Genomic DNA, 15,771 nt, shown 5'->3' with positions numbered 1-15,771 from the left:
TTACGTTACAGCCTTATTCTAAAATGGATAAAATAGCTTTTTCTCTCATCAAACAATACCACAAAAAAAGGTTCTTAGAATTTTTTTCAAGTGTATTGAAAAACAAAACTGAAATATCGCAATTACATAAGGATTCAGACCCTTTGCATAGTACTTTGTTGAAGCACCTTTGGCAACGATTACAGCCTCAAGACTTCTTGGGTATGACGCTCCAATCTTGACACCCCCGTATTTGAGGAGTTTCTCCCATTCTTCTCTGCCAATTCTCTCAAGCTCTGTCAGGTTGGATGGAGAGTGTCGCTGCAGAGCTATTTTCAGGTCTCTCCAGTGATGTTAGATTGGGTTCAAGTCCGGGCTCTGGCTGGGACACTGAGGACATTCAGAGACTTGTCCCTAAGCCACTCCTGCGTTGTCTTGGCTGTGTGCTTAGAGTCATCGTCCTGTTGGAAGGTGAACCTTAGACCCAGTCTGATGTCCTGAGCACTCTGAAGCAGGTTTTCATCAAGGATCCTCTGTACTTTGCTCCATTCATCTTTCCCTCAATCCTGACTAGTCTCCCAGTCCCTGCTGCTTAAAAATCCCCACAGCATAATGCTACCACCACCATACTTCACCATAAGGATGGTGCCTGGTTCCGCCAGACGTGACACTTGGCATTCAGGCCAAAGAGTTCAATCTTGTTTTCATCAGACCAGAGTCCTTTAGGTGCATCTGGGATAGTCCAAGTGGGCTGTCATGTGTCTTTTACTGAGGAGTGGCTTCCATCTGGCCACTATCATAAAGGCCTGATTGGTGGAGTGCTGCAAAGATGGTTGTCCTTCTGGAAGGTTCTCCCATCTTCTCAGAGGAACTCAGGAGCTCTGTCAGAGTGACCATCAGGTTCATGGTCACCTCCCTGACCAAGGCCCTTCTCCCCCAATTGCTCAGTTTGGCTCTGCGGCCAGCTCAAGGAAGAGTCTTGGTGGTTCCAAACTTCTTCCGTTTAAGAATGATGGATGCCACTGTGTTCTTGGGGACCTTCAATGCTGCAGACATGTTCTGGTACCCTTCACCAGATCTGTGCCTTGACACAATCCTGTCTCGGAGCTCTACGGATTCCCTTGACCTCATGGCTTGGTTTTTGCTCTGACATGCACTGTCAACTGTGGGACCTTATATAGACAGGTGTGTTCCTTTCCAAATCATGTCCAATCAATTGAATTTAGCACAGGTGGACTCCAAATCAAGTTGTATAAACATCTCAAGGATGACCAATAGAAACAGGATGCACCCAAGCTCATTTTCGAGTCTCATAGCAAAGGGTCTGAATACTTATGTAACTGTTATATTTTCTTTATATATATATTATATATTTTAAATCTACAAACCTGTTTTCACGTTGCATTATGTGTATTGTGTGTAGATTGATGAGCGTCTGAATACTTTCTGAATGCACTGTAGTTTACATGTTGTCAACAATCGAAGCCAAGTCCATCTGTTTTGGCTCGTAGTTGCGTATGCTTCAGTTTTGTTGCTAAATAACCAACCCCTCTCTAGGAGAACCCTGGTTGATTCACAGGTAGAACGCTTTTGGTTCCTAATATAACTGTTTTGGGTTCCATGTAGAACCCTTTCCACAGAGTGTTCTATATGGAACCCAAAATGGTTCTGCCTGGAACCAAAAGGGGATTTTACCTTTAACCAAAAAAAGGTTATCCTACGGGACCGCTGAAGAACCCTTTTTTCTAAGAGTGTATAACAATAAGCTCCAACATGGATTTGTAAATGATGTCATGTGAGGAGTATTCGAGAAGCGTTGAAATTACACATTGACTCCTGGGGGTTCTGGAGTGGTGTGACATCCAGGGCTGGTTCCAGACATATACCACTTAGAAAAATGTTGTTGAAAAGACGACTATGCCTGACGTCTAATCTACGTTCGGTTTTGGTTGAAAGTGTTGTTGAAAATATTTTTTTTTAAATTTCATTTAAAAGACGACAATACAAAGATGCCAGTCTAAGTTTGGTTTTGGTTGAAAGTGAAAGTTGAAGAGAGGTCTTATCAGGTTGTTGCTTCGACGATTTAAACATAATTCAAATTACTTGCATTCACACAGACAGTATAAAAAATGTGTCTATGAACAATTTGATTAACAATCATACATCCCTGCAGTATTTACATGCAGTATTCATTTACAATATTCAAGTGCTAATTGTCTTTATTCCATTCCTGAAGAAGCATGACTGAAATCTACTCATATTTCAAACATCTAGCTTGACAAAAGCACAAAAAAAATATTGTTCCATGCCTCACCATTAAGTAAATTATTGCCAATACATATTAACAAGGGGGTTTCCATTTGGTTTTGATATTTCATATTTACATTTCATGTAACATTTAGTAATCATCATTATTTATGTAACCAACTTAGAATGTATTTGTACATTTACATTGTCTACAGACAGTTTAAATAAAGATTTTAAGCCTTGAGACTATTTAGACATGGATTGTGTGTGCACGACATACTGTAAGTGGTCACTTAGGGCCCCCTGGCTGTCTATTCCCCCAATTGCAAAGTTTTCTCTCCACTCCATGGCAAAATGTGTAGAATTGCAGAAAACTTGCTTTTAATCTGCAACATTTTCTCTATGTCCCTTTGCAAAATGTGTAGAATTACAGGAAAAACATTTAAATAAATCTCTCCACAGGTCAAGAGGGGGGCCACTAAAATGTTTTGCCGCGAGGTGAGTGCCCGAACCAAATCTTGCTTTAGGGCCCACAAAAGGCTATAGCTGGCTGGCTCTGTTGACATCTATCGGGTGACTCTATGTCTGCCTCAAATGCCAATACCCATCTAGCACATAACATTCTGAGAACCATATGTTTCTTAGAGCTTGGTGAGTGCGTGGTTGTCCTATGGCTATTTTGCATACAACCTTACCACCACATTCTGGGTATCGTGCAGGATAGTTGCTTGGCTTTGAAACATTCTCAGTATGTTTAGCCTTTTACTGCAGTGTGCTAAATCAGAGTCACACAGAGTGTTTCTTGGTAGTCTTAAACAAATATTTTTTGGAAAAAAAGTATACCCCTCACACACCTGGTTATGGGCTTACAAACAAGAAGTACCATGTCAGATATAGAGTTGAAATGTATTCAATTTTGAGTTTGCATCCCAATATTACACTTTATATACATCACAGAAGACTGAAATATAACAAAACCATTTCGGATAGAAACACCAGATTTTCTGTGGGGAAAAAATAAATACTGTTAATTAATTATGAAATCATGAAAAATCATGACAAATTCCACCCATGAGGCTACTAGAGGGTGCTTTGGTAATTGGAGAGTAAGAGTAAGGAACTTGACAAAAAAAGTAACTTTCTTAGTATTTCATTACTTAAGAATGTTTCCTAAAAGCTCAAACATGGTTACATTTCAGCTGAATTTTAGTAATGTTCTAGGAACTTTCTCCAAATGGTTTGACACTGGGAATATTCTCAAATAGTTCAGAGAATATTAAGAGTGTCAAGGTTGTGCGCTACCGGTGTAGAAGTCAGGTGCAGGAGAGCAGAGAGGTGTGATCAGGAGCACACTTTATTTGGCAGAAGCAACAAAAGACGGACGCAACTGCGTCAAACAAACCTCCAGCCAAAGGCAAAAGTAAAAAGCTCAACAAAGTCACAAGGATGCAAAATTATTAACAATTGAACACACTACTGGTTGAACATGGAACCCGGAGAAAAAAAGAGCCTGGCGTGTCACACAAAACACGTAACAAAAACAATTCCACACAAAGACATGGGGGAACAGAGGGAATATATATGTAGTGTGATTAGGGAATGTAAACCAGGTGTGCGAGGAAACAAGACAAAACACATGGAACAATGAAAAGTGGAGCGGCGATGGCTAGAAGGCCGGTGACATCAACCTCCAAACGCCACCCGAACAAGGAGAGTGTCACGTTCTGACCTCAGTTCTTTTATTATGTCTTTGTTTCAGTATGGTCAGGAAGTGAGTTGGGTGGGTTGTCTATGTTCGTTTTTCTATAATTTGTGATTTCTGTGTTCGGCCTAGTATGCTTCTCAATCAGAGGCAGCTGTCAATCGCTGTCCCTGATTGAGAATCATACTTAGGTAGCCTGGTTTCACTTTTGAGTGAAACCAGGCTACCTAAGTAGCCTGGTTTCCTACCTAAGTAGCCTGTGTGGCACAGACACTAACATAGTGTTTATTTTCCATGTTAGTGTCTGTGCCACACGGGACTGTTTTGGTTTGATTTACTTCACGTTTATTGTTTTGTTCAGTGTCCATTATTCATTAAAAAAACATGAACACTTACCACACTGCGTTTTGGTCCTCCGATCCTTCATACTACTCCTCTTCGTCAGAGAGGAGCCGACTAAGTTGTGACAAAGAGCATTGTTTGTCTTTGGGAATTTTGCTACTTCAGCATAACATTTCCAGGTTTCTTCATAGTTCTATTTAAAGTCATGTTCTCAAATTGTTCTGAGGACGTTAAGAAAACCACAAGAAATTACATTAGTAATGTTCAGAGAACAGTCTAAGAATATTATTTAAAAACATATACATTCCGTTCTCAGCATCAACAAAACTCTCTATCCTCTATCGTGTTCAGGTTTGTTGGCCATGCCCACTAATTGGCTACACCTGATCTTAATGAGTGCTTGTTTCCTTTGAAACTGGGTCTGTTTGAATAGACTAAAATAAACAGATTTTTATGCGTAAAAAAACATGGTATGCCAGCTCCATCCTGATGGTGAAGTGGACTAATTACATGGATAGAGAACAGAAGACGATAGGTTTGAATCTCACTGATGCCGTGTCACAAAAAAATAAATGTGTTTGCATTATTAATGCCGAAGGAAATACATTTCCATGTGTCTTATCTGTGCTTGGAGTTTTTTTTTTAAGTTAAAAAATAAGCTAGCAATGTTTAAAGTCTTACTGAAACATTCAGTGAAAGTTTTAAGGAAGTCCTTGAAAACCCCCTAAATAACCTACAATACCCATTTTCAGAGCCTTAATAAAACCACCCAGAGTAAAACATTCTCAGAACCTCCCTGCAACCAAAAATAATAGTCCCCAGAACAGGCAGTGTTCACTTCTATTCTATCAGTCAGGTAACTTATGGCTTCGTTCCCAGAACCAACAGGAAACCAAAAACGTATGTTCCCACAACTTCCAAGGAAACAAACATAGTACTGTTTATTTTTCGTGTGAGAGTAAACCACATCTGAAATCATAAAATGATATGCCAACTATCTAATCAGAGTAGTTCTGAGGAAATAGCCTACAAGGAGTATCTCACTAATGTATTCAATAGTTTTGACTCATATCTGTCTATAAATCACTCTTGACTGGAGTATATGACATTTATTAACGAATTCCTGACAATGTCTAGATGACAAATGATAAGGGAAAAGCCCTATGTAAATACATTTTATCAACAGGTATGGATACAACCTAGTGGGAGGAGTTGCCTTTTCTATTGGAACTTTTATGAACTAGGTGCTCTGCTTATTGACATTATTTGGAACCTAACTTAATCCGTTTGACCCAACCAAAAACACGAATCACAATGAATTTACTTATTTCATTTTTCTTTGCCACCATTGTGAATATTCAAGGGGCAGGTGAGTGTGTTCATTTATTTATTCAACCCTAGTAACTAAAATGGGTTGAAACTTGATCTGTGTTCTTGCATTGGGTATACAATGTTTAGGAAGCTACTCTGAAAATGTAGTTAGCTAAGTTATAAAGCTAAATATATTACAAACTACAGTAAACGCTTGGTACTTTGGAATTCCACAACAAATATAATAGAAATGCATTAATAAATAGTAGTTTTGGCTGAAATGTAATAAAACAAAGAACTGATGTAACTCACAGTAGCAGATCAATCAGAAGGCAAAATGTTCTGTGTGTATGAAATATAAATGGTCAATTATAGAGACTTGATCAGCCCAACTGCCTGCTTATTGTAAGGAAATATCCAATATTTTTGTCAAAGCTTACCCCACTATGTGGTGATGAAACTACTGAATTAGATACATGATTTTGAAATTCAACTATCACTGTCTCAGAGAATGAAATGTTCTGAATATACATTTATATCATATGTGGCAAGTTAACCTTTCTAATGCTATCTGTCAAAAGCCAATGACATTGGGTGTTCCTTTATGACTGTCTGTATCTGATTGACAAAGGTTAACCTTAACAGTGAACTTTGCAACACATCTTTGTCCTTAAATCCCTTCTCTAGATTGGTGCTACCAGTCCCAGGTTACATGCAGTGGCAACTGCACAGGTAAAACATATACAGTACATATGTGACAGTATAGAATGCCTCTGTGTTGTATTTTAATTAGCGAACAGGTGTCCAGAGGATCAGGGTTGGTCTAATGATACTTTATTTTCTGATAAAGAAACAAACATCCATCAATTAAATGTTGTGCTGCCCTTATGCACCAACTCTTCTGTAAAGTATAAATTAACAACAAGGGACATGAATAGCCATGCTTGCCCAATGACGACATGTGCAGAGAAAACTACAATAACGCAAATCAAATCAATTCAAATCAAATGTTATTGGTCACATACACATGGTTATCAGATGTTAATGCGAGTGTAGCGAAATGCTTGTGTTTCTAGTTCCAACATTGCAGTAATATCTAACAACTAATAAAAAATAAATAATAATAATACACACATATCTAAAGGGATGGAATAAGAATATGCACATATAAATATACGGATGAGCGATGACCAAGCGGCATAGGCAAGATGCAATAGATGGTATAAAATACAGTGTATACATATGAGATGAGTATGTAAGATATGTAAACATTATTAAAGTGTCATTATTAAAATCACCAGTGATCCATTTATTAAAGTGGCCAATGATTTTGAGTCTGTATGTAGGCAGCAGCCTCTCTGTGTTAGTGATGGTTAAACAGTCTGATGGCCTTGAGATAAAAGGTGTTTATCAGTCTCTCGGTCCCAGCTTTGATGCACCTGTACTGACCTCACCTTGTGCATGGTAGCGGGGTGAACAGGCAGTGGCTCGGGTGGTTGTTGTCCTTGATAATTTTTTTGACCTTCCTGCAACATTGGGTGCTATAGGTTTCCTGGAGGGCAGGTAGTTTGCGCCCAGTGACGCGTTGTGCAGACCGCACCACCCTCTGGAGAGCCTTACCGTTGTGGGCAGTGCATTTGCCATACCAGGCGGTGATACAGCCAGACAGGATCCTCTCAATTGTGCATCCGTAAAAGTTTGAGGGTTTTAGGTGACATGGAAGTTAGAGTAGCAGTGATCCAGTGAAATGCCCGCACGAGTGCTACAATCAATACGCTGGTAGAATTTAGGTAGACTTGTTCTCAAATTTGCTTTGTTAAAATCCCCAGATACAATAAATGCAGCCTCAGGATATATGGTTTCCAGTTTGCATAGAGTCCAGTGAAGTTCCTTGAGGCTGTCGTGGTATCGGCTTGAGGGGGATATACACGGCGGTGACAATCATCAACGAGAATTCTATTGGGAGATAATATTGTCGCCACTTGATTGTAAGGAATTCTAGGTCAGGTGAACAAATGGACTTGAGTTCCTGTATGTTGTTACGATTACACATGAGTCGTTAATCATGAAGCATACACCCCCGCTAACTAGCTAGCATGTACAGCATTCACAAATCAACAGATACAAATCACAATATACTGGTAGAAGACCATAATATTACAATGTCAGTGACTATATACACTCAATATCTGTGTTTTAACATAATGGATTGACAAGGATTTTCATGGGACAATTTTACTTGAACCTCTTCCACATACAGTAGAAATGGAAGAGGTAAGGGAGGGCAGGGAATGTTTATGAGGGAGAATACAGAAGGAGAAGGAAGTGTGAGACATTAAAAAGGGAACTTACAACAACAAAAGGAATGTACACTAATATCAGGCATGGGAACTACTACAATTTTGTGTAATTATAAAACATGAAATTCAACACTTGTTGCACATATATTTGCTAACTAGGCAAGTCAGTTAAGAACAAATTCTTATTTTCAATGACAGCCTATGAACAGTGGGTTAACTGCCTTGTTCAGGGGCAAAACAACAGATTTTTACCTTGTCAGCGTGGGGATTTGATTTTGCAACCTTCCAGTTACTAGTCCAACACTCTAACCACTAGGCTATCTGCCACCCCAAATCAAACATAACTAATGTTCTGTCTCAATATTCGCTGAGAAGGACCTGATGGTTGGGCAACGGTTGCTGGGACATGTGACGGAAGAGCCCAGTCTCCAATTAACATTGTGACGAGAAAAACCCTACCAGACGGACGCCTTACACAATTCACATTCACTGGGTACCAAGAGGCCTTCCACGGTTTCATCACAAACAATGGTCACACTGGTAAGTTGCTATATAGATGCTGCATTACATTTACAGTACAATGTCCCCTACTAATGATACAGTATATCAGCATGGTGTATTGTAGTTGTATTGAACATGAATAGCAAGGCCTATTCACCCTTTAAATGCCTTGATATTTCACAGATTTGATATAAACTCAAAGCTCCATAACGTAGACTGAACAATACAATAGTACAGTACATGCAAGGTCCATGGACTCCACATATCTGCTCTTACATGGACTAAAGCTTTCATATCTCTGCAGTTCAAGTGGACCTGCCTGCCACAGCGAAGGTTCAGGGTGGAGATCTGGCGGTGCCATACAAGGCAGTACAGCTCCACCTGCACTGGGGCAAAGATGGAGGCCCTGGATCAGAGCACACTATTGATGGAGAACGATATCCCATGGAGGTTTGATGACCAAAAGAAAGGAAACATTCACAATACATTTTCATGCTCTTGATTTGTGTTTATTGCATTGTTTTTACTGTCATTTGGGTACAGCATGTGTACAGTAATTACACAGCAATCACATTTACATACACTATGAGTGTTCACATTTTATTTATTTGTCCTCAGCTGCATATTGTTAATATAAAAGAGGAATACAACTCTTTGGCTGAAGCTCTGAAAGACACTGCAGGGGTTGGAGTTCTTGGATTCTTTTATGAGGTATTAACTATGAGATTATCCATGAGATGTACAACTGTACTATTTTTATTTGGGTTGTTAGGACATTTGATTGATGATACTTATCTTATATTTTCAGGAATCAAGAAGCTCCAACAAAAAATATGACACCATTGTAAATGCTCTGAACACTATCAAACATCCCAGTAAGTCATATAATTCCATAAACAACAGCCATTGTTATGTATTCTTTTATGGGATGGAACCAGGTAGATAATACTCCAGGATCAGGATCATACAGGGATAGGCCTATGGGAAAGTGCCCATAGTTTCCAGTCACATTGGCATAAGTGCCAAGAGTCTAAAGTACAACTTGCATTTTTCAAAGATTTCAAAAGTTTAATTGCCTCATGTACAAGATACAGCAGGTGTAAAATAGTACAGGTAAATATGTAACTTCTTTAGGATTGGTCGGTCCCCTGCGGGACGGTTGAGCTAACATAGGCTAATGCGATTAGCATGAGGTTGTAAGTAACAAGAAAATGTCCTAGGACATAGCCATATCTGATATTGACAGGAAGCTTAAATTCTTGTTAATCTAACTGCACTGTCCAATTTACAGTAGCTATTACAGTGAAATAATTCCATGCTATTGTTTGAGGAGAGTGCACAGTTTTGAACATGAAAACTTATTAATAAACAAATTAGGCACATTTGGGCATTCTTGATACAAAAGTGTGAACAGAAATACAATGGTTCATTGGATCAGTCTGAAACGTTGCACATACATTGATGCCGTCTAGTGGCTAAAATCTAAATTGCACCTGGACTGGAATAATACATTATGGCCTTTCTCATTTAAAAAATGATTGTACCAAAAAAATACAAAATAACAGTTGTTTTTTTCTTTGTATTATCTTTTACCAGATCTATTGTGTTATATTCTCCTACATTCCTTTCACATTTCCACAAACTTCAAAGTGTTTACTTTCAAATGGTACCAATAATATGCATATCCTTGCTTCAGGGCCTGAGCTACAGACAGTTAGTTTTGGGTATGTCATTTTAGGCAAAAATTGAAAAGGGGCCAATCCTTAAGAGTTAACTTGCAAGCTCTTTCCCAACAATGCAATAACGGTAATATACAGTTCCTTCAGAAAGTGACTCAGGCCAGTCGGGTGTGGCTGGGCTGGGCTGTGGAGGACGCACTGCTCTCAACCTTCACCTCTCCCGAGTCCGTACAGGAGTTTCAGCGATGAGACAAGACTAACAATCAATTGGATACCACGAAAATGGTGAAAAATGTTGTTGTCAAAGTGAAATTATGTTTTTAGAAATGTGTACAAATTAATTAAAAATGAAAAGATTAAATATATTGAGTCAACAACTATTCAACCCCTTTGTTAAGGCAAGCCTAAATAAATTCAGGAGTAAAAATTATCTTAACAAGTCACATAATAAGTTGCATGGACTCACTCTGTGTGCAATAATAATGTTGACATTTTTTTATGACTATCTAATCTTTTTATGACTACAGCATCTCTGTAGTAATTTCTTTATGACTACATCAAATCAAATTTGATTTGTCACATACACATGGTTAGCAGATTGTAATGCAAGTGTAGCGAAATGCTTGTGCTTCTAGTTCCGAACATGCAGTAATATCTAACAAGTATTCTAACCTAACAATTTCACAACAACTACCTTATACACACAAGTGTAAAGAAATGAATAAGAATATGTCCATAAAGATATATGAATGAGTGATGGCCAAACGGTACAGGGAAGATGCAGTAGATGGTACAGAGTACAGGCTATACAGTGCCTTGCGAAAGTATTCAGCCCCCTTGAACTTTGCGACCTTTTGCCACATTTCAGGCTTCAAACATAAAGATATAAAACTGTATTTTTTTGTAAAGAATCAACAACAAGTGGGACACAATCATGAAGTGGAACGACATTTATTGGATATTTCAAACTTTTTTAACAAATCAAAAACTGAAAAATTAGGCGTGCAAAATTATTCAGCCCCCTTAAGTTAATACTTTGTAGCTCCACCTTTTGCTGCGATTACAGCTGTAAGTCGCTTGGGGTATGTCTCTATCAGTTTTGCACATCGAGAGACTGAATTTTTTTTCCCATTCCTCCTTGCAAAACAGCTCAAGCTCAGTGAGGTTGGATGGAGAGCATTTGTGAACAGCAGTTTTCAGTTCTTTCCACAGATTCTTGATTGGATTCAGGTCTTTTGCAGACTCCATCAGGTTTTCTTCCAGAATGGTCCTGTATTTGGCTCCATTCATCTTCCCATCAATTTTAACCATCTTCCCTGTCCCTCCTGAAGAAAAGCAGGCTCAAACCATGATGCTGCCACCACCATGTTTGACAGTGGGGATGGTGAGTTCAGGGTGATGAGCTGTGTTGCTTTTACGCCAATCATAACATTTTGCATTGTTGCCAAAAAGTTCAATTTTGGTTTCATCTGACCAGAGCACCTTCTTGTTTGGTGTGTCTCCCAGGTGGCTTGTGGCAAACATTAAACGACACTTGTTATGGATATCTTTAAGAAATGGCTTTCTTCTTGCCACTCTTCCATAAAGGCCAGATTTGTGCAATATACGACTGATTGTTGTCCTATGGACAGAGTCTCCCACCTCAGCTGTAGATCTCTGCAGTTCATCCAGAGTGATCATGGGCTGCATCTCTGATCAGTCTTCTCCTTGTATGAGCTGAAAGTTTAGAGGGACGGCCAGGTCTTGGTAGATTTGCAGTGGTCTGATACTCCTTCCATTTCAATATTATCGCTTGCACAGTGCTCCTTGGGATGTTTAAAGCTTGGGAAATCTTTTTGTATCCAAATCCGGCTTTAAACTTCTTCACAACAGTATCTCGGACTTTGCGAGTGTGGAGACCAATTTCTAACATGTATGGACCACTGATGTATAAAATAACCAAGACCTTAATCACGCAGCTGACCAATTTCCGCAATATTTTAGTTCTGGGATTAACAAGATTAACCAAGAAGAAGTGACTGGCTGCAATCACACTTTGGTTTTGGTATAAAAGTCACTACCTAGAAACTCATATGTTAGCATTTTTATACTAAAAACAATATTTTACCTAGCATAACACTATTACAACAGGGTGACTGTTTTGGAATAAAAATGTAAGTATATTCTCTTAAACATCCACTGTATTGTGTGCTTATTGTTAAATCATTGATATGTGCTAGTGGTCATTTTGAGACCTTAAGGAGCATGTTCATCTCTTTGTGAGAAATGATACCGGTCACTCAAAACCAGGGGTTGCAACCGGTTCAGAAAACAGAAATGAAAATCGGAAAATAACAAAATGTTATGAGAAACGGAAACAGAACCAGGAACGAAAGGGATCTCTAGTGTTACAGAACAGAACTGTTATTTTCAAATCTTGAGAACGAGTTAGTAACATTCTTTTTAGTTCCAAAAATATTCCTAATGTCTAGTATGTAATTCTGTATAGTTAGAATGTTAGTATAGACTAAACATGTTCAAATTCACGTCATGATGCTCAGCGTTTCAAGCCAAGCAGCATGTCGTTCTCTCCCGACCCGTGAGATTTCAGTCGGATCTTGCGCCTGCACTTATCTGTCCAATCCAACATGTAAACAACTCTTATCTCTTGGGCTCCCGAGTGGCGCAGTGGTCTAAGACACTGCATCTTCGTGTAAGAGGTGTCACTACAGTCCCTGGTTTGAATCCAGGCTGAATCACATCTGGCCGTGATTGAGAGACCCATAGGTTGTCTGGGTTTGGCTGGGATAGGCCATCATTGTAAATAAGAATTAGTTCTTAACTGATTTGCCTAGTTAAATAAAAATACCTGTTCCACAGCAAGCTGCTCAGGTGGCACTAATTGGAGGAGTAATTTAACGAGCTAAATGTAATTTCACAAATTATTTCACAGTTTAAGAAATGAACAAAAAGGAACTATATCAACTGTTACTTTTTTGGGGTTCAAACCGCTTTAGGACAGAACACTGGAACAAAACACATAGGGGTTCTGCTCAGAACAGAATCATTGAAAAAGTATTTCGGTTCCAGCCCCTGATCAAAACATTTATAAAGTATTATTAAGTATAACTATCCCAGACTTTAGATGAGTGCAAGCAAAAATACTTAACTAGTGACTAGTAAATGGTTTATAAGGACCTACTTACAAATGATCTAATGAATCATTATTAAATAGGTTACTAACTTTTACAAATGTGGGTGTAAATGATGAATAAAATATTTAATAATCCATTATAAATGCTTTAATACGTGGAGTTATTATAAAGTGCTCCCCAAGTGCAAGTGGTCAAATTAAGATCCTACATCTGTATGTGTGTGGCGTCAGTAGTGAGTGTGTGAGCGTGGGTGCATGAGTGTGTGTACATGTGGGTATGTGTGAATGAGAAGAGTGTCAGTGTAGGTGTATGTGTATGTGCCTGAGTGGCAGACCTGTGGTTGAGCATGGAGACAGAGCAGGTAGTCAGTGGGGAATGTCGGGTGGCTGGAATCCTTGGCAACTGTATATTTATTTTCCATTGTATTTATTGTGTCCAACTTTAGGCTCAAACACTACCCTTAGTGAAGTGTCCCTGGACATGCTCATCCCCTCTCAGAGTAATATGACCAGCTACTTCCGCTACAATGGCTCTCTCACCACACCCGCCTGTGTAGAATCTGTCGTCTGGACAATGTTCGAAAATACCATTCCTCTCAGCAGGCAACAGGTGCTTTATGGATTCACCTTTGACATTATACTGTACTTCACCTATGTCACCTTTATACTTGACATTATACCTGTACAATCATACAATTACCTGCTGTCAGGAAATTAACTGTAAAACTGCAAATGGTTAACTCTGCCCCATAACAATTTGTGTAGAATTGCAAGAAATTTGCCGTTTCCCCCCAAAACAATCTCAGACCTTTTGGGGGCCATTCGAAACTGTGGTACGCCACTGGTCTAACATGTTTTCATCTTTGTGTCTTACAGCTTGCTGCATTTTCTCAGCTTCAGTTTGCTGATGGAAAGCCTATGGTGGGAACCTATCGCCCAGTCCAGCTATTGAATGGTCGCCAGGTGTATCGCTCTGGAAGTCAAGTTGTCTTAGTCAGTACTCTGCTACTCATCACCTCTGTGATATCAGCCATTGGACTCCCACTGCCCAACTAAATACCAGGATCTTTGGATTTGGGTATCAGTGAATTAGAGAGTGCCTGATATTGCCAAAATCTCAAATGCTTATATTTCGCATTGCTATGCAGATGTTCTCTTTCAAGTTTACTTTACTTGCCAAATTATAGTTGATACAATTTATTCAAGGGGGTAATGTGTTTAAGGACACAGTGTAACGGCGTTCATCGTTTGTTGAAAGAGAGTCGGACCCGAAATGCAGCGTGGTGGTTACTCATGTCTTTAATGTAAAAGATAGCGATACATGAAATAACTTAAATAAATACAAAACAACAAACGGAACGTGAAAACTAATTACAGCCTATCTGGTGAACACTACACAGAGACAGGAACAATCACCCACGAAATACAAAGTGAAACCCAGGCTACCTAAATACGGTTCCCAATCAGAGACAACGAGAATCACCTGACTCTGATTGAGAACCACCTCAGGCAGCCAAGCCTATGCAACACCCCTACTCAGCCGCAACCCCAATAACTACAAAACCCCAATACGAAATACAACAACATAAACCCATGTCACACCCTGGCCTGACCAACTAATTAACGAAAACACAAAATACTAAGACCAAGGTGTGACACACAGCATAAATAATGCACCAAGACATTTAATATTTTTATTGTTATGTATAAAATAATACTTGAGAGGGCATTGATCCAAGCATTGTTTTGACCCACTTATTAACTTCTTCATATCATTATTGTTAATATGTAGTTAACTTCATAAACTTCCTATTGTTATTGAACGGCGTGACACACAGCATAAATAATGCACCAAGACATTTAATATTTTTATTGTTATGTATAAAATAATACTTGAGAGGGCATTGATCCAAGCATTGTTTTGACCCACTTATTACCTTCTTCATATCATTATTGTTAATATGTAGTTAACTTCATAAACTTACTATTGTTATTGAACGGTCAATGTCATTATGTGACCTGTGCTTTCCACAGAACCAGCAGCACAACTGGTGAGAATCAGTATCAAAGCCCTGGAACTCTGATCTATATTGTCCGGTAACAAACCACATCCATGTATTTTTTATATAAATAAAATCAAATTGTATTGGTCACATACATATGATTAGCAGATGTTATTGTGGGTGTAGCGAAATGCTTGTGCTGCTAGCTCTGACAGTGCAGTAATATCTAACAAATTACACAACATATACCCAATACACACAAATCTAAGTAGGAATTAAGACTATATACTTATAGACGAGGGATGTCAGAGCGGAATAGACTGTAGAATAGTATAGAGATGAGTAATGCAAAATACAGTATGTAAACATTATCAAGTGAATGAGATACTGTAGAATAGTATAGAAAAAGTATATACATATGAGATGAGTAATGCCAGATATGTAAACATTAAGTGGCTAAGATACCGTAGAATAGTATAGAATACAGCATATCCATAAGAGAAGAATAATGCCAGATATGTAAATATTATTAAAGTGACTAGTGCTCCATTATTAAAGTGGCCAGTGATTTCTA

The 15,771-nt window shown here is 38.7% G+C and overlaps 1 protein-coding gene and 1 long non-coding RNA gene across 2 annotated transcripts; one reads left to right on the top strand and one right to left on the bottom strand.

Moving 5' to 3' along the window:
- Positions 1 to 4,334: 4,334 nt before the first annotated feature.
- LOC135552915 (uncharacterized) lies at positions 4,335 to 6,141 on the bottom strand. The gene is made up of 3 exons (XR_010457526.1): positions 6,022 to 6,141; positions 5,894 to 5,923; positions 4,335 to 4,491 (listed from the first exon to the last, which is right to left on the bottom strand). It is a non-coding gene; the product is annotated as an uncharacterized LOC135552915 (long non-coding RNA).
- LOC135552914 (carbonic anhydrase 4-like) lies at positions 5,479 to 15,771 on the top strand. Its single transcript, XM_064984854.1, has 8 exons — positions 5,479 to 5,639; positions 6,269 to 6,313; positions 8,257 to 8,421; positions 8,687 to 8,832; positions 9,001 to 9,093; positions 9,191 to 9,257; positions 13,641 to 13,804; positions 14,071 to 15,771. The coding sequence occupies exons 1-8, from the start codon at positions 5,585 to 5,587 to the stop codon at positions 14,248 to 14,250; spliced, it is 915 nt and encodes a 304-aa protein (XP_064840926.1). The 5' UTR covers positions 5,479 to 5,584; the 3' UTR covers positions 14,251 to 15,771.

The sequence above is a fragment of the Oncorhynchus masou genome, chromosome 13 (assembly GCF_036934945.1).
Source record: "Oncorhynchus masou masou isolate Uvic2021 chromosome 13, UVic_Omas_1.1, whole genome shotgun sequence".
Classification (NCBI taxonomy): domain Eukaryota; kingdom Metazoa; phylum Chordata; class Actinopteri; order Salmoniformes; family Salmonidae; genus Oncorhynchus; species Oncorhynchus masou.
The sequence above is the reverse complement of the archived record's forward strand: the minus strand, read 5'-3'. Positions and strand labels throughout refer to the sequence as shown.